Below are 27,988 nucleotides of genomic sequence, written 5' to 3'. Positions count from 1 at the left end.
TATTGAAAATTTAAATGACTATTAACAAACAGCTTTGCTCTCAGAATATTTGTTGTGCTTGGGCAATATATAAAATAAAATTTTAAAAGATTTTAAGTTAAATTTTACTAAGTTAGGTGCCTAGGTATTATTTATTCAGTGTGTGAAACTGGATTCACATTTATATTCCCAGGTATAGGTTGAGCATTCAAATTCCAAAATGCTCCAGAATATGAAACTTTTAAAGCACCAACATGATAACACAAGTGGAAATTCTCATACCTGACCTCATGTGATGAGTGCACAAAGTTCTTAAAAAATATTCTATAAATTTACCTTCAGGCTCTGTGTATTAGGTGTACATGAAACATAAATGAATTTTTGTGATGAGACTTTGATCCCCTCCTCAAGATATCTCATTATGTATATGCAAATATTCTAAAATTTGAAAAAAATCCAAAAGACTTGTGGTCCCAAGCATTTTGGATAAAGAATACCCAATTGGTATATACTTTATCCAGCTAACACTTGAAAAAAGCATTGCACACTTCTTACGTGTGATAATATAACTAATTTATAGGCGAATCACATTGGATATATGAAATATACTTCAATAATGTGTTAAGTGTCCAGGATAAAAGCAGTCCTTCACTTTATTAGCCATTTCTTATGTCTAAGATGGTCTTAACTGGAAAATCAAGGTTCTTGATCAGCTTCCCACTCTACTTGTACCGTGTGCTTAATGTGTCATAAACTTTTAATGTCTCCTTCATTCATGGTTCACATTAAGCGCCCTTTGATTTTTAGCACAGATAATATATCAGAGTTTTGCAATTAAGGTTTAGCTAATAGAAAGATTTTGTAGATATAGGCATTTAATAGTGTCCATTTATATACAGATAATGTCTGTTTATCAATCTTTTAATAGCATTTTCTAAATTACTTGATTTTTGAACATTTGCAATGATCTAATTAGCATGCTTTGCTGATTTTCTTTTCCATTTAATGGAACAACTCTGCATCATCACTCTCTTTATTGCTTTTTCATAGGCTCATGATCGTTCAGAAAGTGGAGAATTGGCATTTATTAAACAACTAGTTCGAAAGATCCTAATTGTTATTGCCCGCCCTGCTCGGTTATTAGAGTGCCTGGTAAGTTGCCCCTCGATGTGACTACATTATTTATTGTTAACTGGGAAAGCAGTTACCATCAGAAAGCTCCTTCATTTGATTTCTAGCACCAGAGCTAAATGGAAAGAGTCAAAGGGAATTACAACTTGTGAACGTTTATGATGATGTCGATATGTGACTTGTCCTTTCTGATTTTAAAGAGACTTCTAGGACTTTTGCTCTATTAAGTGGTGGTCATACCATATTCTAGTCAAACTTGAAATATAATCACGAAATAATGTACTTGACCTTATCTCAGCATAATTACTTTATGTCACAGTTAGTTTAAAACCCTGGCTGTACCACACTTTTTTGGAGTTGCCAAGATGCAGACAAGAAATAGAGATAAATGCAGAGATAAATAGTGACCTGTGATTTATAATTATTATTTGTTTTAAAATGTGGCAAGTTAGAAAATAAGATGCTAACCATCCCATTTGGGAAAATACAGTAGAGCCTCATGCAGACCTGAAGGAATGAGACTTTTATAGATGATTAGTTCATGTTAACAATTATATGTTTTTGGCTGGGCGTGGTGGCTCACGCCTGTAATCCCAGCACTTTGGGAGGCCGAGACAGGCAGATCATCTGAGGTCAGGAGTTCCAGACCAGCCTGTCCAACATGGTGACGCTTGGTCTCTACTAAAAATACAAAAAGTAGCCAGGTGTGGTGGTGCACACCTGTAATCCCAGCTACTTGGGAGGCTGAGGCAGGAGAATTGCTTGAACCCAGGAGGCGGAGGTTGCAATGAGCTGAGATTGCACTACTGCACTCCAGCCTGAGTGACAGAATGAGATTTCGTCTCAAAAAATAAAAAAAATTAAAATTAAAATTATATATTTTTGGCCAGTGATCATTCTCCTATTTAAAAGTTTTTGTTTTATGAAATTTTGATTTGAGGTTTCAGTTAAAACTGAACAAATATTTATCTGTGAACATTATAATTATTTTAAGGATCTAGTAATATAGCATCAAAACTCACTTTAAAGTTCCACTGATTATTAAAGTAATTATCACATACAATACAGCTTTTCAGAAATACACACATACATACATACATAATACATATATGGTTGCAGTGCTTTGGTCTTGCCCTTATTTTAACTACCATCCATAATAATTTATAATAGTGAAATATTCGCAACACCATAAATATGTACTAGTGCCTTGTAAGACACAGAGGGAAAATCTTGAGAAAGGTAGGGAGTTGGGAGGTGTAGGGAAGGGCTTTCTATCAATGGTGAGGACCCTTAGAATCATAGAATCAAACACACCATTTGGCATTGAGTGTCTCTGGAAGGCTAAAAGGAAAAAAAAATCTTGGATGCCTCAGAAAGAACTGGGTGACTGATAAATCCAGGTAGAATGGTTAGTTAACTTTTTACTGCCTCTCCTGTTGTAGCTTTTGAATTATGGACCACATGTTTGTACTTCCCACAATTGTTTAATTTAGGGGAAAGTGTCATTTAGCATTAAAACCTGTTTTTCTGGACAACAGCAGATATACTAAGAGCAGATCTTGCTTTAAAGGAGGAAATTAACTTTTTACAGTAATCACTCATAATCAGAGGAGAAAAAGTATAGCTTCTCAAAGATAGAAACAAGTGAACTTACAAGTAGCTCGGAAATATTGCTGCTTTCAAAGTACTCTTTAAAGCTTAGGCGAAACTGGAGTTTCATAGTATTAGGGGATGCTTCCCCCAACCTATCACCTTATCCTTACAGTACCCAGGCTTGCTCTGTCAGTCATTGTAGTAGGTATGTTTGTAAAGGCTCTGAGTATTTACACTGGAGTATTTACTCCACTTGCAGCAAGTTTTTTTTTTTTCTTTTTATATGGCCTTTAGAAACTCCTGAGTAATTCTCAGGTGAAATGCTGAGATTCCAAAGTTGCCTATTTTGGGCATTAACCAAAATGGGAAAGATCCTGGGGGAAAATATCCAGGAAATATATCTGAAATTAATAACTGGGCTTTAAGTCAATAAGCATAATTGTTTACAACACATAAATCCATGGCATCCCTTTGGGCATAGAGGAAAAACCAAACTCGGTTTCTCCTGCTGTGCTCTCACAACATGATTCTGACACCAGTTATGTGGGAACCCCACACAACAAGCAAGCAAGCCTTTCTGCAGCAGACACCAGCTGGGTGTCCTCCAATTCCATTCCAACACTGTCTACCCAGAGATAGCATCAGATCCCACAGGTTGAGGGGTCAATTCCACAAGAGTGCCCCTACTTCCAATGCCAGTCGCAAGCTCCATGTGGTTTTACCTGTGCCTCTCACCGTCTGGCTGTAAACCAAGGTTCTTATGACCCCCTCTCTGGGTTTGATTAGTTTGCTAGAGTGGTTCACAGAACTCAGGGAAACACTGAAGTTTACCAATTTATTATGAAATACATTAAAAACTATACAGATGATGAGATGCATAGGGTGAAGCATGAGGAAAGGAGTGCAAAGCTCCCTGGCTGCACTGCCTTCCAGGAAACTCCACACGTTCAGCTATCCAGAAGCTCCCCAAGTGCAGTCTTTTTGGGTTTTTATGGAAGCTTCATTACATAGGCATGTTTGATGACATCATTGGCCATTGGTGATCCACTTAACCTTCAGCCCCTGTCTGAAGTGGAGATGAGGATGGGGCTGCAACTCCCAACCCTGTCATCATATGGTAGGTTCCCCTGACAACAAGCCCTCTTCCAGAGGCTACCCAGGAGTGCCCAGCCACCAGTCAACTCACTAGAATACAAAAAGCCACTTATTACTTTGGAGATTCCAAGGGTTTCAGGAGTGTTATTTCAAAAAACAGGGATGAAGGCCAGGTGTGGTGGCTCATGCCTGTAATCCCAGCACTTTGGGAGGCCAAGGCGGGTGGATCACGAGGTCAGGAGATCGAGACCATCCTGGCTAACTCGGTGAAACCCTGTCTCTACTAAAAAATACAAAAAATTAGCCGGTCGTGGTGGTGGGCGCCTGTAGTCCCAGCTACTAGGGGGGCTGAGGCAGGAGAATGTCGTGAACCTGGGAGGCGGAGCTTGCAGTGAGCCGAGATCGCACCACTGCACTCCAGCCTGGGCGACAGAGCGAGACTCCGTCTCAAAAAAAAAAAAAAAAAAAAAAAAGGATGAAGACCAAAAATACATTTGATAGTATCATAACATCCATCTAGACTGTGGTGATCCTGAAGATTTTTATTACACACTAGAAGCAAGAGGCAGCCACATACACACAAAAAATTAAATAGATAGGAAAAATATATTCCCAAAGTTTTATAGGAGACAGAGGCTTTAATTTCCTATTTTTGTTTCTTGTTCTTTACTTTATGTGAATAGTAGTAACTTAATATTATAGTTAACTAATAAAAAATGGTAACGTTGAAGTTTTTCTTTCTAATGTTTTTGGATACGTCTATATTAAGAGAGTCTCCTGCAACATTTTTGAGTAAATATATTCTAACATTCCTTTTGTTGCTGGTTGAGTGGAGAGAGAAATTGAATCTCAAATCTTTTGGATGGAAATTCCCAGATTTTACAACTTTGCTAGAAAGGCACAATTAAAAATCAGACCTGTTCATTGCCGATGAGCAAGATCTTAAGTGGAGCATAGTACCTTCGTAGTTACATTACAAGCAAATTGGAAATGATCATTATCTTTGGGTTACCATGTGCATAAATGTGTTGGCTTAGAATATGAATAGGCTTCAAATATGAAGTGAGAATTACACACTTTTTAAAGCCATTTGCCTCCTTTCTGCATAAGTAACTTACAGCCATGTATACCCAGCAGTTATATTGTGAATGGGATTTATGTAATAAAACCTCAGACAATTTTGGCTCAAAGAAGTATCCATCTGTGATTGTCTTCGGCTAGGAATTTGATCCGGAAGAATTTTACTACCTTTTGGAAGCAGCAGAAGGCCATGCCAAAGAAGGACAGGGTATTAAAACCGACATTCCCAGGTACATCATTAGCCAACTGGGACTCAATAAGGATCCCTTGGAAGGTGAGTCCCTGGGTTGTTCCTACCTTTGACTTTGCTTATGCACTGTCACCTCATAGAAGAAATCTAAGTGGCAAGTCTTTATTTTTCCTCATGTTTTGGCTCTATCTATTGATAAGTCCATATTTGGGGACTGGTTGCTATTTGAAGGAAATAGCCATAAATTGGGTCCTGAGACACGAATGAGCATGACCCATTTTGTGTCTACCTAGAGCGTGGGTCAGGCCTTGACATCCTAGAAGCATGTCAGCCTGAGAATGCCAGAGTGTCCCAGAAGAGTTGCAATTTCAGTCTTCACTGAGTAGTTTTTCTCGTGCAGAGCTCAGTTGGGCTCTTGAGAGTACTTCTAATTTTTAAAATGTTGCTAAAGAAATTATCATTAATTAAACTGACATTTAAATTTAATTTGGAAGTAATGCAATTGATGGTAGATTACTTTAAATTGAGTACAGTATTCATAGGTATATTCTTGTTTACTTAAAATATAAAACATAGTAATATACAGGAGAGAAAATAAAAGTGTTTTTTTAAGCTTATAAAAGGATTTATGGGCTGGGCGCAACGGCTCACGCCTGTAATCCCAGCACTTTGGGAGGCCGAGGTGAGTGGATCACGAGGTCAGGAGTTCCAGACCAGCCTGGCCAATATGGTGAAACCCTGTCTCTACTAAAAATGCAAAAATTAGCTGGGCATGGTGATGTGCACCTGTAGTCCCAGCTACTCGGGAGGTTGAGGCAGAAGAATCGCTTGAACCCAGGAGGTGGAGGTTGCAGTGAACCAAGACCGCGCCACTGCACCCCAGCCTGGGCGACAGAGTGAAACTCTGACTCAAAAAAAAAAAAAAAAAAAGATTTATGGTTGATTCACATTTTAAAATAATATTATCAAATTAAATACAGAGAATAGGAAGCATCTTGTCAGTGAACTTTTAAAAATCTGATATTGGTAAACCACTCCCCCGACAACCTGTTCCTGTTCATGATTGTTTAGGATTATTATTTATAACATTTAGGTTATATACTCCCCAAAAAGACTCAGAAACTATCCTTGACTCCTTCATTCAAAATTATCTTCTCGGTTCATTAAATTGAATTTGCAAACAGTGTTTATCTTGTTAAATTGTTTGTAATGGTGGTAAATGTTGGCACAGAGATTTTCCCATCTGAAGCCAGGGAACCTGCTGCTCTCTGCCCTGCTCTCCCGTTTCCCAGCTTTGTTTGCTCCTATGGCCATCGTATCTTTGCTTCCAGTGAAATGATGCATGCATTACTGTGAGATAATGCCAGATAAATTTATACTGTACTGAAAGCTGTTCCACAACAGATTCATCACTTATCAGAGACTGGTGGCTGCTTTTCTGAAAAGTTCCCTGGGGAGAGATTTTTCCCCATGGCTTTTAAATTACCATCTTTACCTTTTTGAATCATGAGTCTTCAGAAATGGTTTAAATCAGTGAAATAAAAAGGGCAGATGTTTAATGGTATTTAGATGAGTTTTAAAAATCACTTCAGGCATTACAAAATGATGCCTTAGCTTCCTGCTTCAAAAGCTGACTCTTGGTTCCATTCCATTACTACCCACTGCTTACAAATAATATGTATTTTTCAGATAATAGTTATTTAGCAGAAATTCTATTTAAAACAGAACCATCTTTTAATTTTTTTTTTTTTTTATGAAAATAGTTGGAATGGGGGAGGCTGTCAAAGTAGATTATAGCGACTCTTCACGCTGGTATAGTTAAGATTGCGTCGGCTCTTGAATTGTGGACCCAGTGAGTTCTTTAGTTTTCTTACCTGGCAATCACTGTAGGCTGAACTTTGGTAGGGGAATAATCTGAGGCCCATGTATAAACTAGCTTTCTAGAGGCTCTGAAGAAAACATGAACAGTGATCTTTGACAAGTTTGGAGTTTAATCACTGGGAGTTGTGTTTTTAACTCTTGACAATTTAAGATCTAAGGCTAGTTTTTTGTTTGTTTGTTTGTTTGTTTTGTTTTGTTTTGGAGACGAAGACTTGCTTCGTTGCCCAGGCTGGAGTGTAGTGGCATGATCTCGGCTCACTGCATCCTCTGTCTCCTCAGTTCAAGTGATTCTCCTGCCTCAGCCTCTCGAGTATCTGGGATTACAGATGTGTGTCACCATGCTCGGCTAATTTTTGTATTTTTAGTAGAGATAAGGTTTCACCATGTTGGCCAGGCTGGTCTTGAACTCCTAACCTCAGGTGATCTGTCTGCCTCAGCCTCCCAAAGTGCTGGGATTACAGGCGTGAGCCACCGCACCTGGCCCTGAGGCTATTTTTTAATCTATTTGTTAACACTGGAAATGTGACTTCTCCAGGTAATTTAATAAACAAATTGCACCGTGCTGAGTGGATCACCTGAGGTCAGGAGTTCGAGAGCAGCCTGGCCAACATGGTGAAACCTTATCTCTACTAAAAATACAAAAATTAGCTGGGCATGGTGGCACACACCTGTAGTCCCAGCTACCTGGGAGGCTGAGGCAGGAGAATCGCTCGAACCCAGTAGGCAGAGGTTGCAGTGAGCCGAGATGGCGCCATTGCACTACAGTCTGAGTGGCAGAACAAGACTCCATCTCAAGAAATAAAAAATAAATGATTACAGACTCTGATTGTTCTACATTTGTTTCCCTTTCTTGTCAGCATCTAAACTAACATACCTTAGACTTGTCCTTTGAAGGTTAGGAATTGGGAGTTCTGGAGCTGGGCTGCCAGGTTGTCACCCTAAGCCAGCACTGCATGCTGTGTGAACCTTGACCATCCAAATTGATGCACCTCTTTGTGCCTCAGTTACTTCCATAAAAATGAGATAATAATAGTATCTATTTGTAGAATTGTTTTGAGGATTCTATGTTTATCTTTGTAATTGCTTAACATAGTGTTTAATAGATGTTAGCTGCTGTTGCTGTTTTATTTAAATACTACTAATTTTTGCCCCTTTCCTTGAGATCCCTTCCAACTAGATGCATTTTAGTTCACCTCCAAGTCCATAAATCTAAGATGCTAGTCATATTGGATATTGACATCATTTGAATGAGACGAAGAAAGGACATAGTTTGTGCTAAGCTCCTTTTTATTCTGGAATTTCCCCTGTAGGTAAACTGAGAAAGTTATTGGCAATGTCATTATTCCAGAATCTAGAATTTATAAATTTTTATCTAAAGGTAGTAATCCAATGTTGTTTTGCTTCATATCTCTTAGGCATAATGTCTGCCCAGAAGGGATTATCACATTTATAAGAACATGAATACATAAAATAAGAACCTAAGAAATAATTTTTTAATTATTTAATTTTAAATAAAATTAAGTTTTTTAAAATTGAAAATTTTAAATATATTTAGATGCACACAAAAATATGTAACTAAAAACTATGACTTTTATTATGCATGTTCAATTTTGAAAAATTGGAAAGTACAAGTAAAAGAAGAAAACATTAATTATCTGTGATCGTATCACTCAGATAAGACCTATCATAGATTTAGAGAAAATTATTTCATGTTTTTTAAATAAAACATGATTTTTTTAAAGTATAAAAAAGAAAATGAACAATAAAAGAATTTGATTGTCTCATCTACTTCTATAAATTCAAGGATGCCTTCCAATGTGAATTGATCAATTTAGACACCTTTGTCTCTTTTAACTAAATAGTCAGGGTAGTACTTAAAGCTGGTGTCAAGCATGTGAGCATGTGATATCCAATCCAAGACTGATTATACAATATGATTAATAATAAATAATCAACATTTAATGAGCACTTAATTTTTGTTAGTATGCTAAGAGCTTCACATGCATTATCACATACAGTACAAAAAACTCTAAGAAATAAGTAAGATTGTTTACCTTTTACAGGGGAAGAGCTTGAAGTTAAAAGGTCAGTCAGTAAGTGCAGATAGTAGTGGTAACCTAAGTCTTTTAATCTCCAAATCCCTCTTAACCACCATTATTACTTCCTCTCTGACAAATTTCAAATTCTTAATGTCTTTGGCAGGGTATTTCTCAGTAGATATGAAGGAATGGAACACGAGATATGCACCACAACTTAAGAATCATTCCCTAGTTGTTGTCGGTGCTGCTTTGATGCCCGCCAGAGCCTGGAAAGATGTGCCTCTCTCAGATACCTGATTCTAAGCAGAGTTGTTGACCCACCGAAGCCTTTCCAAGCTGTGGTGATTGCATCAGCCAATGAGTTCCTATGCCCACCCTCTAAAGTTCCTATGTCTAGGTGTTTGCAAGAAATGGGGTTCTGGGGAGGAGTGTGTAGTGAACAATTTCAAAATACCAATTGCTGCCTTTTTTTAGATTTAAGATTTTCCCATGGGCACATTGGAGTATAGAGCAATTTTTTTAATATGGGAGAAACTATTTTTCTTTTGTTTCAGCTTAGTATTCTTATCCAATTGCAATATTTTTATTAAGCTTAACTTTTTTTTTTTCCAACTTAGAAATGGCTCAATTGGGAAACTACGATAGTGGGGCAGCAGAAACACCAGAAACAGATGAATCAGTGAGTGTAAGTATATTTCTTGATGAAATATGATGTTGGTTTTTCTGTTTAGCATCTGGAGACTTTGGCTATGTTAGTTTATTTATTCAACAAATGTTTATTGTGCTTCTATGTGAATATGTGAATAAGAATATGAATAAGATCTATGAAGAAAAAAGACCATGTGCTACCATTACGTAAAGATATTTGCCATAGTCTGTCCAGTCCCAAAAGATTTCCCAAGGAAATGGCACTTGAGCTAAATGTAACAGATTACTAGGGTAAGAAGGGGCAAAAGGAACATTCCAGACACAGGCTACATCAGAGGACTAAGCAAGGGAGACGGCAGAAACTAGAGCACTTGAGTAAAAACTGGATGCTTAGGTCCCTGTTGTTCATGTTTGTCAGGTTTTTTGTTTTTGTTTTTTAAGAGCAATGGGAAATGACTGAACTTTGGAGGAGGTGTATGGGTATATGAGGGTGGGAGGAGTGGACAGGGAGATAACCCAGTCAGAGTTATGGCTTGAAAAAAATCACACTGACTGCAGTGCAGAAAGCAGTGGGCTGGGAGGAGGAGGGAAGGGTGACCATGTGGAAGCCAGTTCAGAGGCTGCTGCCGTGGCACAGGTGAGAGGCCCTGGATGCTGGTGCCATTCTCCTCATTTGTGAACACCGAAAGAGGAACCAGGATGCATCAGGTTAGGGGTTAGGAAAGCAGGAGCAGTCTGTGTAGCCTGGGGGATAAGAACCCAGGCTCTGGAGTCAGGTTGCCTAGATTTGAAAACACTCTGCTTTCTACCAGCTGGGGGGTGGGGGAAATTTCTCTGTGCCTCAGTTTCCCTGTTTGTAAAAGATTAAATGAGATTTTTATGTAAAACGGTTGGGACAGTATCACATAGTAAGTGCTAAATAAATGATAGCTGTTTTCTTTTATTATCTGACTCATAATTTTGAATGTATTAAGACTAAAGTTCCTTTGAAACATTAAAGAAGATCCATCAAACTGGCAACTGTATATAAGGTCTGATATCTTCTGGCACTCAGAGGGAGAGTTTCTGGTGGAGGTGGAAGTGACTTAGGAGTCATCCATGAACATAAATTAGATCACTCGTGTAGGGAAGAGTTAATGAGATTAGAGAGCCTTGGACAGAGCCTTGCAGCCCAAACCCATGAAAGAGCAGTAATAGTGAGTGAATTACCTTCTGAGGCAGTGCAAAGTAGATAAGAAAATAAAAAATAAAAAAAGAATAAAATAATTAAAAGAGTAATAGTGAGTGACTAAACAAGTAAGTGGTCCCAGTCTCGAAGTCTGTTTTCTGTGATGGAGCATTGGCAGGTGATGACTAAATAGATCCAGATCTTAGGGCCAGAGGCCAAAGGGGAGCAGAGGAAACAGATGGTTCAAGTTGAAGAGGTCAAGTAGCCTGGAGGCCAGTGTTGGGTGGGTTATCTGTGTAGACACTGAAGTCACCCTGGATGGTGAGAGAGCTCTTGGGCAAAGAGGAAGGTGGGTAGCCAAGTTTTTCAAAGATGAGTGGGACGACAGGGTCAGTGATGACAGCCCTGAGTTGAGGATGATGGTGCCCACACAGGGTTTCTTCCAAAACAATAGGAAGGGAATTCTGGACTCTTGCAGAGGGGAGCAAAGAGCTGGTAACTCCCTCTCCATGCTAAGATAAATGGGGCATGAGAGAATTTTTTTAAAGCATTTTTTTCTATTCCCATCCTTTGAGCTAAACTTTTTAAAGAGCTGTCTTTTTGAAACTTGTTTTGTAAGCCATGTTAGATTTCTGGCATGGAAGTAAAGAAAGGCAGGCATTCTGTACTTGGGTGTTCCATGTGTTGCCTACTACTTTTCTGAGCAATGAAGATTGCCACAGGAATGAAAGAGACATGCTCTGTCAGGGATAGAGCCCCATGTAGAGCCACTCCGGCCCATTCTTTTTTGGCTGACAGAAACCAAAAGGAAAGCTTGGCATTTTGGAGTTAAATTCCAAAATGTTGAAAGACTAGGACAAGGCCAACCTGAGTAGTTTACAAAAGGAAATTAATATCAGGAATTGTCCTTGATTGCCTGGAAATGTGGATTCGCTTAAGTGACAGTGTCACAAGGAGTTTGTCAGCATTGCTGTGGATGATGGCTCTGTAAAGCTATCCCTCAGGTTCCTGTGGCTGGAATACTGTACTTCAACATATTACATAACAGCATGTCATTCAAATATTATCTATTTTGCTGATAAAATAATTTTCTTAATTCTAAACTACTTTTTAACTTCCATATTTTGTTTCCAAGAGCTCTAATGCCTCCCTGAAACTTCGAAGGAAACCTCGGGAAAGTGATTTTGAAACGATTAAATTGATTAGCAATGGAGCCTATGGGTGAGTAATTCAAGAAAAGCTCTCTATTATATTTCTACACACTCAAGTGATATATTTATTCTTAACATTTATCTAAGGCCAAATAGAAGCTGTACAGGGACTTGACTTTTCAGATCACTGCTCCTTTTCTGAGGCTTGTACTGTGCAGCCAAAATCACTTCTTACTGGACACCTCATCAGAAAACATGCCAAGTGACCAAGGAGTTACTTTAGAGGATTGGAGAGAAAGACTTTCAAGGAAAAATTTTATTTACCCTTGTTTCTGCCTCCTTCATTTTTGCCCTTTTGGGTTAAAAGAAATACCTGACTCTTGATTGAAATATATATGTATATATTAAATACTATCTTATATATAATCATATATTTATAATTTTCTATATAGTATTACTACATGACAATTAGCCTGTATTTCATGTGTGACCAGCAGACAACCTTAAGATAAATGTCTTTAAATAAGTCTGGTTGAAGATTTAGAGCAGGAGTGTCCAATCGTTTGTCTTCCCTGGGCCACACGGGAAGAAGAACTGTCTCGGGCCACACATAAAATACATTAACACGAACAACAGCTGATGACCTGAAAAAAAAAAAATCACAAAAAACTCATAATATTTTCAGCAAGTTTACAAATTTGTGTTGGTCTGCATTCAAAGCCATCCTGGGTTGCATGCAGCCCACAGGCTGCGGGTTGGATAAGTGTGATTTAGAGCAATATATTTGTTTTGGTCTTTATTACACCAGGATTTTGTTTTTGTTTTTTGTTTTTTTAAAAATTTAATTTTTTTTTTGAGACTAGGTCTTGCTCTGTCCCTCAGGCTGGAGTGCAGTGGTGCAATCATAGCTCACTCACTGCAGCCCTTTAACTCCTACACCAGGATTTTCAAAATTGAACTGTATCCTAAATAATCTAATGATATTAATGGTGTTCCTTCCTTGATCCCTTTTTATAGACACATAATTTTCTCCTTGTGGCAGTAAACAGTGACAAGATTCTTGAGTTACTAATAGTTTAGAAGGGTAATTAATGCACAAACTATGACCTGATCCATTTTCGACAGCCCAAGAATTCTAGTTTAATTAAATATTAATCCCAATTCTATTTGTATATAAAGAGCAATAAACAATCTCATTGACATTTATTGCCATTTATCACACATGAGCAGATGAAACAAAAGAAGTTTTTGTTGTGCCACAAGGGATGTTTCTGTTACCATTTTTTCACCTTGAATATTTTCCACACCATTAACTTAAGAACTTAAATATTTGTGAGTCCCTTCTATGCTTCACTGATTTGTTTTCAGGATATGTCAAATGCCATATTTCCTATTGTGGCTTATAAATGCTTTCTGATGTTGTATTTTTGCAATATTTTATTTTTCAAGGACCTCATTGAAACTTTTCTACCTAGGAAGATGGTTCTAGCATGCAATTGTTTGTGGTTTCTACTTGCTTATCGTTTGTTTTTTAGTTCTTTACACTTTTGGAAATGACCTGAAGATTTCTTTCTTCATTAGGGAGAAGATTAAACTTTGATTTAATGGGTGTATGGGTTTGAGCACTGCTAGTTTTTATTAGCAGTGGAATTCTGGAATAAGATTATCTGTGAAGCACGACTTTTAAAAATTCGGGCATATATCTTAGCAGTATTTGGAGTTCTAACTGGTTGAGTAAACTCATTTGTAGTGCAATTAAACCACTGTATAGTAGATGAGGTATATCACACTTTGGGGAATAGTTGGGAATATACAAGAAGTTAAACAAGCTGTGAATCAGTAAACACCCAGGATGCAGGCCAAGTCATTAATGGACTCACAAGCTGCCTGTGGGAGTCTCTGCTGATCAGCCAAAACTCTTTTTTTCTTTTTCTCTTCTCAGATTTAATCTCTCATTATATTTCTGATAGATTTTCTCAACGTTTTAATAATCTTTAATTTGAAATTTGAATAGAACCACCCCCATTGGTTCACCCAGTCAGTGAGGCTGACTGCCGGCTTATGGGAACTGGCTGAACAAATGTATCCCGCCACGGGTGGCTGAACTGGCCCTTCTAGAAGCTTTCTTAGGTATGCATGTACAGGGTCTACCACTCACATCAGTGGCTCAGAGAGACACCAATTCCATGACTCCTCAAAAACTGGTGGAGCTGGGAACTAACCCTGTCATTAGGAAGGGCTTCTATCTGTAGTGCTAAAACACATATGGCTTTCTCAGCATCATACTTGGTGAAAATTCATGTTATAAAGCCAATTTGGTAAACATCTGATTCCTTCTCTGTTTAACACACTTCTGATCCCTGACTGGAAGTTAAATGTGTCTTTTTGCCAACTGAGTGCTTTATAGAAAGCTGGTGCTATGTGCCTGGCACTGTGCTGGTTTCTTTATATATATTCTCTTCTCACAAGAGCCCTTGTATGGTAGTTGATATTATTTCCACTCACTTGTAGGGAAGGAGAGGCCCAGAGACAGAGTCACGGATACCCTGATTCTAAGTGGAGCTCTCTTCTCTCTATAAGGTATCCATTTGTTAAAATGTTTAGCCATCCTAATTGGAGTTGTAGAGGTCCTACCTCTTCCAGTGAACACTTCCACCAGGATCTTTAAGTCATAACTTCAAATGTTTTCGAAGTAAAAGAATAAAATTGACTTAAAATTTTTAAAAGTAAAAAACTAATTTTGAAAGGCGCACCATTTCTCCCCCACTTTGCCTTTCCTTCTAATCTTGATGCACATGATTCTCTTTTACCTGTGAAGGGGCCCAGGACATGTCCCAAAGAGGCACATGTGTGCAAGTGGCATACGCCCTGTCTCCCACATGCTATCCCTGTAGTCTTTCTCTCAACTTTCCTCTGGCACACACACCCTCCTTCCCACATGGAGATTTGCTAGCATGAAGTCACGTATTGGGCTCTCAGAATCATGCATAATTTTATACACGCTAGACATTCATGCTCGCGATAGGGCTGATTCATTCTGTTCTAGATCCTGTCAGCTTCTAGTTCCACTTCTCCCCACCCTCCCACACCTCAGTTCTGCATGGCTGGGGAGAAGCTTGGCTCAGAGAGAATTAGGGTCTTTGGTTACGTCTTCCCTGCCCCTCCACCTTCTACCCTTGGGTTTTCCTGTTTCACAGGGAGGTCAGTGTAGGAAGAGAGGCAGAAGCAGCCTCTTCAAAGAAAGCACAACCTCTGGGACCAGAAAGCAGAGAAGAAATGTGGAGCCATATCAGTTCAGTACAACTTCTAACACTGGGAGGTTTACAGTCCACTTAACAGTGTTACATGTCTGGCTGTCGGTGGCTGTCAGAGCTCTCCTTGTTTCTCTCTGTCTCTCTCTCTCTCTGTGCTAACTTTAAGCACATTTGGAACATCAACTTAAAAGAGAAAAGGTGTATGTGAGAGACAACAATTATTACTAAATAAACAAATTTCAACATGACGAGTAATATGCCCAAAGCAATACAGAAATGTAAAAAACCCAAGAACAGAAAACAACAACAACAAAAATCCAGCCACAACTACTTCTAATTAGGAAGCCTGTTTGACCTTTGTGACTTGATCAAGATATGCGTGTCCTGAGGCAGCGATATCTCAAGCTACTTATAGGATTCTTTTAAATTGGTTTAGGTCGGTTTTCCCAAGGATTAACTGATTATTGTAAGTACATCATAGCAAGGGAAAGCAGAAAGTCAAACAAAGTTTTATGAACTGAAAATCTGAGAATAAAGACTAAAGCCATTTTTTATATAGTGCCACAGAGAGACCCAGTGAGGATGCTGGTCATATTGGGCCGGAGGCATCTTTGTCTTTTATTCTTTCATAAAATCATGGGTAAGTCCATTCTTCTTCCTTCACTTCCTATTCTCAAACATATTGCAGAGCAGTTATTTATGTAAGAAATGGTGATTCTTGATTGAAATGGCCACCTTGTGATCATCTGTGAAATTCATAATATACGTCCAAGGCTCCTCAGCACTAAACTTACTCAAAAACAACTATTGAAGGAAGAGATGGTAAGCGGTATGCCAATTTACTCTCTAGAATAGGCAAGCTATAAAAGAAAGAACTGGTTTCTCCCTGTCAGTATTTTAAATTCTAACTTTCATTTTAAAATATATATTTCCTGTTTGAAAACCCCCTTTTTTGGTTCTTTTTTTTTTGTTATTATACTTTAAGTTCTGGGGTACATGTGCAGAACATGCAGGTTTGTTACATAGGTATACACATGCCACGGTGGTTTGCTGCACCCATCAACCCATCACCTACATTAGGTATTTCTCCTAATGCTATCCCTCCCCTAGCCCCCAACTCCCCGACAGGCCCCAGTGTGTGATGTTCCCCTCCCTGTGTCCTTGTGTTCTCATTGTTCAGCTTCTACTTACGAGTGAGAACATGTGGTATTTGGTTTTCTGTTCCTGTGTTAGTTTGCTGAGAATGATGGTTTCCAGCTTCATCCATGTCCCTGTAAAGGACGTGAACTCATTCCTTTATATGGCTACATAGTATTCCATGGTGTATACATGCCGCATTTTCCTTATCCAGTCTATCATTGATGGGCATTTGGGTTGGTTCCAAGTCTTTGCTATTGTGAACAGTGCCACAATAAATACACGTGTGCATGTGTCTTAATAGTAGAATGATTTATATTCCTTTGAGTATATACCCAGTAAGGGGATTGCTGGGTCAAATGGTGTTTCTAGTTGTAGATCCTTGAGGAATCGCCACACTGTCTTCCACAATGGTTGAACTAATTTACACTCCCACCAACAGTGTAAAAACTTTCCTGTTTTTCCACATCCTCTCCAGCATCTGTTGTTTCCTGACTTTTTAAGGATCACCATTCTAGCTGGTGTGAGATGGTATCTCATTGTGGTTTTGATTTGCATGTCTCTAATGACCAGTGATGATGAGCTTTTTTTCATGTTTGTTGGCTGCATAAATGTCTTCTTTTGAGAAGTGTCTGTTCATATCCTTCTCCCACTTTTTGACGGAGTTGTTTGTTTTTTTCTTGTAAATTTGTTTAAGTTCTCTGTAGAGTCTGGATATTAGCCCTTTATCAGATGGGTAGGTTGCAAAAATTTTCTCCCATTCTGTAGGTTGCCTGTTCACTCTGATGATAGTTTCTCTTGCTGTGCAGAAGCTCTTTAGTTTAATTAGATCCCATTTGTCTATTTTGGCTTTTGTTGCCATTGCTTTTGGTGTTTTAGTCATGAAGTCTTTGCCCATGCCTATGTCCTGAATGGTATTACCTAGGTTTTCCTCTAGGGTTTTTATGGTTTTAGGTCTTACATTTAAGTCTTTAATCCATCTTGAGTTAATTTTTGTATAAGGTTTAAGGAAGGGATCCAGTTTCAACTTTCTGCATATGGCTAGCCAGTTTTCCCAATACCATTTTAAATAGGGAATCCTTTCCCCATTGCTTGTTTTTGTCAAGTTTGTCAAAGATCAGATGGTTGTAGATGTATGGCATTATTTCTGAGCCCTCCGTTCTGTTCTATTGGTCTGTATATCTGTTTTGGTACCAGTACCATGCTGTTTTTCTTATGGTAGCCTTGTAGTATAGTTTGAAGTCAGGTAGCGTGATGCCTCCAGCTTTGTTCTTTTGGCTTAGGATTGTCTTGGCTATGCAGGCTCTTTTTTGATTCCCTATGAAATTTAAAGAAGTTTTTTCCAATTCTATGAAAAAAGTCAATGGCAGCTTGATGGGGATAACATTGAATCTATAAATTGCTTTGGGCAGTATGGCCATTTTCACGATATTGATTTTTCTATCCATGAGCATGGAATGTTTTTCCATTTGTTTGTGTCCTCTCTTACTTCCTTGAGCAGTGGTTTGTAGTTCTCCTTGAAGAGTTCCTTTACATCACTTGTAAGTTGTATTCCTAGGTATTTTATTCTCTTTGTAGCAGTTGTGAATGGGAGTTCACTCATGATTTGGCTCTCTGTTTGTCTATTACTGGTGTATAGGATTTTTGCACATTGATTTTATGTCCTGAGACTTTGCTGAAGTTGCTTATCAGCTTAAGGAGATTTTGGGCTGAGACGATGGGATTTTTCTAAATATACAGTCATGTCATCTGCAAACAGAGGCAATTTGACTTCCTCTTTTCCTAATTGAATACAATTTATTTCTTTCTCTTGCCTGATTGCCCTGGCCAGAACTTCCAATGCTATGTTGAATAGGAGTGGTGAGAGTGGACATCCTTGTGTGGTGCTGGTTTTCGAAGGGAATGCTGCCAGTTTTTGCCCATTCAGTATGTTATTGGCTGTAGGTTTGTCATAAATAGCTCTTATTATTTTGAGATACGGTCCATCAATACCTAGTTTATTGAGAGTTTTTAGCATGAAGGGCTGCTGAATTTTGTTGAAGGCCTTTTCTGCATCTATTGAGATAATCATGTGGTTTTTGTGGTTGGTTCTGTTTTGGTGATGGATTACGTTTATTGATTTGCATATGTTGAACTAGCCTTGCATCCCGGGGATGAAGCTGACTTGATCGCGGTGGATAAAATGACAACATTTGTATATCAATGCTTATCTTCTATTTGAGGGACGGCCAAGTTATTTTCTGTGCTCCTTTATATGTCTGTCCTGCTACCATCATCTGATTAGGAGCAACTCAAGTTGTCTGTGGATTCTTGATAGTATCTCATCAGTAGCTGAAAAAAAGAAAAATATACTAAAAGCCTTTAATCTGATACAAAAAGAACTAGTAGTTGGTTGTTTAATTTAAAAGTTGGTCAAAGTAGGAAATAATTTTAAAAGATATGTATTTTAAACATTTCAATTTAACCTAAATATACATAAATTTCCTAGTCTTTTGTTGGAAGGCCTTTTCAAGAAAGCCAGTGTAAACCAGACTTACAATATATTGTTTCTGTTTTCCAATTTTAGCTTCTTTAATGGTGAAACAAGAACTTGAAGCAATATGAATGTAGGAATCTAGATTTTTGTTATTTTTTTCAACTTTTGCAAATCTTGTCACCCACATTAAATCAACAGGAATTTAATTTAGTAACTGACATTTATTAAGACTTTCTAAAACATTCGTTTAGTTTTCTGATAAGCAATAATGCTTTCCCTTTTTATACTCATGTTCCTGTTTAAATATTTGTTTAAATTAGTTAATCTTAATATCAAATCTAGCCAGCAAAACAGGTGTGGGAATCACTCAAAATGGTGGGAGCCCAAGGCTTTGGTCATCCTGAAGAGTACCACCAGTTGGCGTGGAAAGTGCTGGGCACCCAGCTGGCTGGCTTACAGTGGGAATAACAGCACTAGATCATTCGGTGCATTGATTATAGGAGGTATGGTTAAGAGAGATTTTTACTGTACAGTGAAGGAAAAACTAGAAAACCAAAGAAATGAGAAGAAAAATATGAGCAAAGCAAAAATAATAATAATGTTTAGACTGAGACAAAAATATAGATGTGTAATTTGCCGAATAAAGGAAAAAGATGGGCATGATGAAAAGACAGAGATAAAAATACACATTCATGAAAGAAAAAGTGATTCCAAGCTGAACACTTAAGGTAAAAATGTTAACATTGATTAAACTGGGATTGAATATAGTTGAAATTTGTTTCAGTGAATCACCCTGATATGTTGATTGAGCAGGAGCATAGGGTGTTCTGGGCCCCCTTGCAGTCATTGTTCAGGGATGGCTGAGTAACTAGTGGAAAATCCATTTCAGATCACATACCCCCTGTTTTATAAGGTGGGCACTGGACATACTTTACTGTGATTGATGGCTGTTCAGGTAAATGATTTCTTGTTTGATCATTGGAGATTTCAAACCTGTCCCCCCATGATATTGACAGGTGAGGAAGACTTGTGAGAAAGGAGCCCATCCAAGACATGTTCCTTGTTGCTCATCATTTCCAGATGAGCTGTTAAGACTCCTTCTGATTCTCTACTTTATCCCAAGCCTCATTGGGTCCCTTGTCTTTACCTAGACATAATTGGCTCTATAAAGTATTTGGGTGAGGCTTTAGGCAGAGATTGAGTGTAGCCTGGTCTGGTTGTAAAGTTCCCTGACACCTTGACGGGGGGTCTGAGAGAACAGAAATACAGCTCCATCGTTGGCCCGCTCTTATGCCGGGACATGCATTTCCTGTTGAAACGGCCATGGGATAGCACATGCTGAGGACTGCAGTGAGGAAATATGCTACCCTTTGTTGCAGGACAGCCCCATATAATGTGTTAAACACATACTTCTCATTTATCTGGAAATTTCTTTGGAAGTAAATGTCTCTGAATTGGAAGCCAGATACTCTAAGAAGCTATGGGGTTTTTTGTGGATCCCAATGGTATCATTTAGAAAATTATTGCTTTAGGGTCCGGGCATGGTGGCTCACGCCTGTAATCCTAGCACTTTGGGAGGCCAAGGAGGGCAGATCACTTGAGGTCAGGAGTTCGAGACCAGCCTGGCCAACATGGTGAAACTCTGTCTCTACCAAAAAACACGCAAAAAATTAGCTGGGCATGGTGGCGTGCACCTGTAATCCCATCTACCCAGGAGGCTGAGGCACAAGAATCACATGAAACCAGGAGTCAGAGGTTGCAGTGAGCCGAGATCATGCCACTGCACTCTAGCCTGGGCGACAGAGCAAGACTCCATCTCAAAAAAAAAAAAAAAAAAAAAAAAAGGAGAAAAAAAAGAAAATTATTGCTTTAGTTGGTTGAGAAAAAGTGTCTAATATCTAATATCTAACGCTAGAAAGGATCTAGCTTGTTGTATGTGTGTAACTTTGTTAATTCTTTCCTGTTCTGACATATATCGAATTTTGATGTGTTTGTGAAAAAACTGAAAATGTCAGCTAGCTATTAGGAAATAGGTCACTTTGGGGACTGCTAATTTCCTTCCTTCAGCCGTGAAGATGAATCTGATGCCTGAATATGACCCTTGACCTTTAACTGAAATAATTTGAAAAAAAATCAATCTAGCCAAAGGAGTTTAGCCTGGGATGGGATGTTTGTAGTTGCCAGCTTGTGTGAGCTACATTCCACCTGCTGTGGGAACTTTTAAAAAGTTGATGATTTATATGGTTTACTGTATCCCCAAAACATCCTTACTTTCTCTCCTCCTGTCAACCCCAATACTTCTGCTCCTTTTCAGGGCAGTCTACTTTGTTCGGCATAAAGAATCCCGGCAGAGGTTTGCCATGAAGAAGATTAATAAACAGAACCTCATCCTTCGAAACCAGATCCAGCAGGCCTTTGTGGAGCGGGATATCCTGACTTTTGCAGAAAACCCCTTTGTTGTCAGCATGTATTGCTCCTTTGAAACAAGGCGCCACTTGTGCATGGTCATGGAATATGTGGAAGGTATCTGACACGGAAAACATGACACCTGTACCCAGGAATCCCTTGCTCATTTGTGTTGTTGAAGCTGTCTGTATTTGTGCCACATAATGGCTGTATCCACCTAGGAACTGAAGCCAGGCAATGAAATGGCAGTATTCCCAGTCATTATCTTCTGATAATTGCTTGTAAAGTGCCTGCTCTACTATAACAAAGAGAAAATTAGCGCTATCTGGAAAAAGGTTATCTTTTTAAATAGTTTTTAATCCTAACTACTTCCTCTCAATTGGTCATTAAAGTTGGAATATAGGTGATGGGATTTTTTTCTGCTTATTTTTATTACATATCATAAAAGTACTCATCACAATTAGTCTTCTTACGGAAAGAAATATATATTCTTTTCAGTCTATAGTATGAAATAAAATGGAAAAGGAGATACATTCAAGAAAATGCAGCCAGTCTTCCTGATTTTTAGCTTTTTTTTCTTTCTTTAAGAGGTTTATGGACTACCTTTTCAATGCTCCAAGTAATCTTATTTCCATCAATTTTATATTAAGTTTCTGAGTTCAAGTGACCATGACTTGTTGACATAAAGTTAATAAGATGAATAGATCAGTAACAATTTCAAAGCATCTAATTTAAGCTGTTGTCATTGAACAGAATCCCAAAACTATAAAACTCAAAGAAACATTAAATATCCTTTTAGTTTAACCTTTCCATTTCATAGATGAGCGAAATAAAGTCCAAGAAAGGAAGACTTACTAGACAGAGTGGTAGATAAAAGACAAAAATGTAGCTTGCCTTATTTTCACCCAGTGTCCTTTCTACCACACCAATATTTTGCTTTTTTAACCTTTGTTGTGGTTATCTTAACAAAAACAATTACTAACATTTATCACACATTTAATATGTGATATGTGTTGGGCAGTATCCTAAGTTCTTTATATAGATTATCTCATTTAATTCTCATAAGAATTCTCACAAAGATGGTATTATTACCATCCTCGTATTACAGGTGAAGGAACCAAGAGTAGTTTGCCTAGGATGTCTCAGCTGGTAAGAGGCAGATCTAGGATTTGGACCCAGGTAGCCTGATTCTAGAATCCATGTTTTATGCTGGTGTATTTTAAATTGTTACCATGATCCTAAAATTATGCTAGCAGTTCTTTAAAGTACAGTTTCACTTCAGAGCCAAACCTCCTCTCTTATGAATACTACTTCTTAAATAAAAATCTGTATTTTCTCCATACCGTGTCTTAGTTAGAAACATGATAGGTTAACACATAGACTCCAGTTGTGACTATGATATGCTGTGTCTATGGGTAGAGATGATTTCACCTTGAAATTCTGCGGTCTAAACTGATTTTCTACATTAAGCCTTGATCCTATAGCTACTAACTCTTTTTCCTGTGTTACAGGGGGAGACTGTGCTACTTTAATGAAAAACATGGGTCCTCTCCCTGTTGATATGGCCAGAATGTACTTTGCTGAGACGGTCTTGGCCTTGGAATATTTACATAATTATGGAATTGTACACAGGGATTTGAAACCAGACAAGTATGTACACAAATGAAATATATGTCTTCTTTTGCCCAATACAAAGTTCTCATATGTTTATAAAGATGTTTTCTTTTAATCAATGTACATTTTTAAATTATTCCATAATGTCCAAAATGAGTTGTTTTAACAGTATATGTGGTAATTTGTATGTAAATCTTTAAAAGATATGCTTATTGGAAGTTCAGGAAACTCATGGAAAAAAGGATACAATGCATATGTATATATATATATATTTTATTATACTTTAAGTTCTGGGATACATGTGCAGAACGTGCAGGTTTGTTACATAGGTATACACATGCCATGGTGGTGTATGCTGCACCCATCAATCCGTCATCTACATTAGGTATTTATCCTAATGTTATCCCTTCCCTAGTTCCCCACCCCCAATGATGCTTATATTAATAACTTATCAGAAACAAGAGAAAAAGATAATGATAAAGCCAGAGTTAATTTTTTTAAGTTTTTTTTCAAATGGTGTAAATGTGACAATAGCTTCATAGAATGCTGCTAGTTGTTTTCTGGGTAGTTTCTTTATTTGGTGTCATACTTAGATTACCTTTTCCTACTCCAAGATGAAGTGCTTGATGTTACATTCTATGTTACTCACAGTTTAATTTTTTAGTAATTTTTAATTTATGTGGAATTGATTTTGGTGTCTGATTTGAGATACAGATAGACTTTTTTCCCCAGATGACTAGCTATTCATCTTGACATCATTTATTAAGTATTTCATGCTTTCTCCACTGATTTGAGAAGCCTCTAAAAACATTACATATTAATATATAAAGACTTTAAGTATGCTGAAAAGTTTATGATAAAATTGACTCATGCTCATCCTACAAAATTTGAAAAATTCAGGGGAAAAAAGAGAGAAAAAAATTCGTCTGCAGTATTACCAAAGACAACTATTAAAATTTTGGGATATTTCCATCCAGTAGCTTTTTAAAAAATACCTCTATTCTTTTAATTTTTAAGTTAGTATAATACCGTATATACTATTTAAACTTTTTATTTTCCCACTTAAAATGGAAAGTTTTAAATATATTTAATTGCAGATTCTTTGCATGGGTAAGAAATATAGGTTTTGTGCTTAATGAGTAGAAATTTAAATTAGAGATGGAAGTTGAAATCTGAAACAATACAATATTTTTCTGTTTTTCTTTATTTTATGCCTCATTTGAATCACAAATGGGTTGCTTAGTTCCTGGTGTATGCCCTTTCTTTTTTATTTTCTTATTGTGAAAATGGAAAGGGATCAGAGTTTCATACTTGAATTTTTCTAAGAGTTTCAAAGTGTTATAAATGATACTGTGTGTGGCTGCTCCAACAAAGATTAGCTACACCTTGTCTCTAGCCCTCCCTTGTGAATTACACTCAGCTGCTAGATGGAAGTATCTGACATCTTTATGTGACTCCATCTCTTTCCAGGCTGGGTTTTGTAATAAGCTTGATGCCCATATATTAAATAGTCTTAGAAACTGAGGGGGGAAGGGAGGAAATGAAAATAGATAACCAGCTTATAAAGTGATTATTGTGTTATATGTCTTTCTGCCTCATAGCTTGTTGGTTACCTCCATGGGGCACATAAAGCTGACAGATTTTGGATTATCTAAGGTGGGACTAATGAGCATGACTACCAACCTTTATGAGGGTCATATTGAGAAGGATGCTCGAGAGTTCCTGGATAAACAGGTAAGCTGGGGTGCCATTTAGTTTATTGAGAAATACAAAGTATGATATTGCCAGTGAAGTTCAGAATCAACTTGTGTGGGCCATCTTCACATTAGTGCTGGTGGTTTAGATGTCTGTATAAACCTTACATTTAATAAAGTGCAAATTGCTCCCATTTTTCTCCCTGGGCCTCTTTGAATTGTCTGCTCCCTCTACATTCCTCCCCCAACATTATGGTCTATTAGCAAGACGAATGATCTAATTGCACACAAGTGAGAGTGTGAGAGAGACAAATGGAATACTGTTTTTGTAAGGAATTCAGGAGTCTCAGTAGAATACTTGTGAAACTCATGATGCATTGTACCATCATGGGTGCTAAATCCAAGCCACGGCCCATTTCCCTTTAAGCATGCCTCATTACCATGTCCCCACAATCTGTTCATTGTAAAGTTACTTAAGGTAAACACATCTCAACTGTCATTGCTTTTATGAAATAACCTGTGTGTGAATATATTTTGGTCATATAGATATTAAAACTCTCTCTGACAATGACAAGCTTAAAAATGCATTATTATTTTAAATTTAAGGATTATAAGTGGTTTTAATATTGTATAATAGGTAAAACTACCAAACAGGGTCAGATTCTCAATTTGAAAGTAAACATTACATATAATTTAACATTAGAGCAGAACTGTAAACTTCCCGTCTTTGGTAATAATTCTTTGCCTTGGTATTTTAAATATCTTTTTATAATTGGTGCTCTTAAGTTCTTTGTCCCTGTGGTTCCATGTGGTTGAGCAGGTGCATTCTGGGCAAAATAATTGGTGACTAGCCATCTTGCTCATTTTAATTCATGTCTAATATTCCAATTATTCTAATATTGCAATTATCTTTTAGGTCTGTGGCACACCTGAGTACATTGCACCAGAAGTGATTTTGAGGCAGGGTTATGGAAAGCCGGTGGACTGGTGGGCCATGGGGATTATCCTCTATGAATTTCTGGTTGGATGCGTGCCATTCTTTGGGGATACTCCAGAAGAGCTATTTGGACAAGTCATCAGTGGTAAATATCATCAGGAGTTATCTTTAGGTCACTGTTGGGAAGCAGCTATTTAATGTAAATCTGTTGAGTGTCACAGTTTTTACTACTAAAATGTTAACCTTTATCAAACAGTTGAGCCAACAAAAGAACTCACTCATCAAAGCATATAACTGACATTCTTAATCTCAAGAGAGCAATTTTTGTTGAAAATTGATCTGAAGAAATGTTGTTAACATAGAATTTGGAAATGTGCTAGCAACAAAACCATTTTTTATAGTGTGCTTTTTCTGCAAAGGAAATTGGTGTGGGATTTACAGGCAATTTAATTGCTGTCCAGTCTTCCTTTCCATGATAGGAAAGTTACACCAGGGAAGAAAAGGTTAATGTGGGTAACATTTACATAAATAGGGAAAATGGCTAATGGCATAATGAAGAAATTAACAAAAATGTAATAAACCCTAAAACAAATGTCTACCAAATAATAAATAATGAGAATGGGAAAGAAGCAAGTTGAATCCACAGATTGTTAATGATTTCATTGGTAGTTGTTATGGCGTAATGTTATTTCTGTAACAGCTGTTCATCTTTCATTTAAAATTCAATAACTTTTAGATCTTAACCTGCAAGCTGACCGTAACTATTGTATGTGGCCTGTGGCAAAACTAAATGATAATTAAATAGGGTGTATCACTACCCTACCTGCCGATTTTATAAATTTCCCTGGAACATACATCAGAAAGGCCTCTCATCTTGAAAGTTTGTCAGGCATCACTGACATCTTTATCAGCCACATACGGTCTATTTGGACTGTGTTTACAAGGTCCAGCAGTGGAAGTAGGGGAAAAATTCATTTTGCATATGAGGGGCCCCTTTATCACAGCATTCTTTTCTATCTTTGATTTTGCAAGCCTGGCATATTTGTAAACTTTAACAAAGCAGATTTGTGAGTTGCCTGCAGTGTATGACCCCTTTATACAATATCTGAGCTGTTTATGGATTTATAACTAGGCTGTTTTCTGATATACTAAGGCCTGAATGGCAAAGGGAATCAACTGTTTAATTAACACAAGCAGCAAATGCTGGCTTTGTTCTTGATGCCTTACGGCTCAGATGCATATTCATGTTTTATTTTCCAAATCAGATTTAAACTGCAGCAGAGGAAGCTAGAGGCAGGCACACACAGAAATAACTCATGTTTTTATTACATTTCTGTACACACAAGCACGCACACCTATCTTCAGGCAAACTCCTTCAGAATGAGAATGTATTCTTAATATTTATGACAGATTTTAAATACTTCCATTACTATGATTACTTTGGTTTTTTTTTTCTTCTTCTTCTTCAGTCTTAGCACTTTGACCTTTTTGTTTGTTTGTTTGTTTGTTTCTGGAAATAGTTATTTTTACAAAATTACTTCTTGCTTCTTAGAGCTGAAGAACTCTATGGCTGTGGCCAAATTCTCAGTTGAGGAAATTAAGAGAGAAAAATCTTAACCTGAGATAATCCCTGGATGGATATATTAGCCACCTGAAATGGAAGTGTTGAGAGTTTCTATTATTTTAAGTCTTTTAATAACTAGAGAGGCAACTTTTTGGAAGCCAATTCTTTGAAAGAAAAATACATTTAAAAAGCAAATTAAAGATCTGCTTATTGAAATATACTCTTCCTACCTTGTAAAAAATCTGTGCTACTTATGTCTTGTAAAATAATGCTTCTCAAACATGACTGTGTTTAGGAATCGACTGAAGATCTTGTTGAAATGCAGACTCTGATTTAGTAGGTCTGGAGTGGGCCTGAAATTCTGCCTTTCTGACAAATTCCCAGGTGATGTCCATGTTGCTGGGACCTGGACCCTCTTGTGAACAATATGGTTATAAACAACTTTTCTTCCTTCTAGATGAGATCAACTGGCCTGAGAAGGATGAGGCACCCCCACCTGATGCCCAGGATCTGATTACCTTACTCCTCAGGCAGAATCCCCTGGAGAGGCTGGGAACAGGTTAGAGCCCGTGTGTTTTAATTTTGCTAATATGCAAGAAATAATGTCTACATGGAGCACTCTGAAGCTTTTGTTGTTGTTTTGCTTTTGCATAGGCAACATCTGTTAGTTGATGTAGAACATGACTGCAACACATTATAGCAATAATATTTTGGATTTTGTTTTCTGATTCAAAACAGTGTGTACACTAAGAGGGTTGGTTGTTTGTCTTTGTTTTTTGTTGTTTTTGTGTTTGGCAAAGCAGAAATTATGCTTAATTTGTTTCAATAAATAAAGCTTCTCTGGAAGAAAACCTCAAAGGCACATGTAACTCTTCTATCCCGAAAAGCATGCATCTTAAATAACTTGAAACAGAGGATTCGATATTTGGAACTCTTTTTGTTTTTGTCTTT

General features: G+C 37.6%; 1 protein-coding gene across 15 annotated transcripts in view; it reads left to right on the top strand.

Annotated features, from left to right (window-relative positions):
* The window catches only part of MAST4 (microtubule associated serine/threonine kinase family member 4), a 569,247-nt gene that overhangs the window by 508,808 nt on the left and 32,451 nt on the right, over positions 1–27,988 (top strand). For all 15 annotated transcript variants that reach the window (XM_055367639.2, XM_031003271.3, XM_055367638.2 and 12 more), the window contains 9 exons: positions 1,030–1,131; positions 5,020–5,152; positions 9,606–9,673; positions 11,940–12,025; positions 21,137–21,345; positions 22,740–22,878; positions 24,444–24,576; positions 25,453–25,618; positions 27,495–27,596. In XM_055367639.2, coding sequence (XP_055223614.1) covers positions 1,030–1,131; positions 5,020–5,152; positions 9,606–9,673; positions 11,940–12,025; positions 21,137–21,345; positions 22,740–22,878; positions 24,444–24,576; positions 25,453–25,618; positions 27,495–27,596 — 1,138 coding nt within the window. The remainder of the gene's footprint in view (positions 1–1,029; positions 1,132–5,019; positions 5,153–9,605; positions 9,674–11,939; positions 12,026–21,136; positions 21,346–22,739; positions 22,879–24,443; positions 24,577–25,452; positions 25,619–27,494; positions 27,597–27,988) is intronic.

Source organism: Gorilla gorilla, chromosome 19 (genome assembly GCF_029281585.2).
Source record: "Gorilla gorilla gorilla isolate KB3781 chromosome 19, NHGRI_mGorGor1-v2.1_pri, whole genome shotgun sequence".
Classification (NCBI taxonomy): Eukaryota; Metazoa; Chordata; class Mammalia; order Primates; family Hominidae; genus Gorilla; species Gorilla gorilla.
Note: the sequence above shows the minus strand (reverse complement) of the source record. Positions and strands in the feature narration are given on the sequence as shown.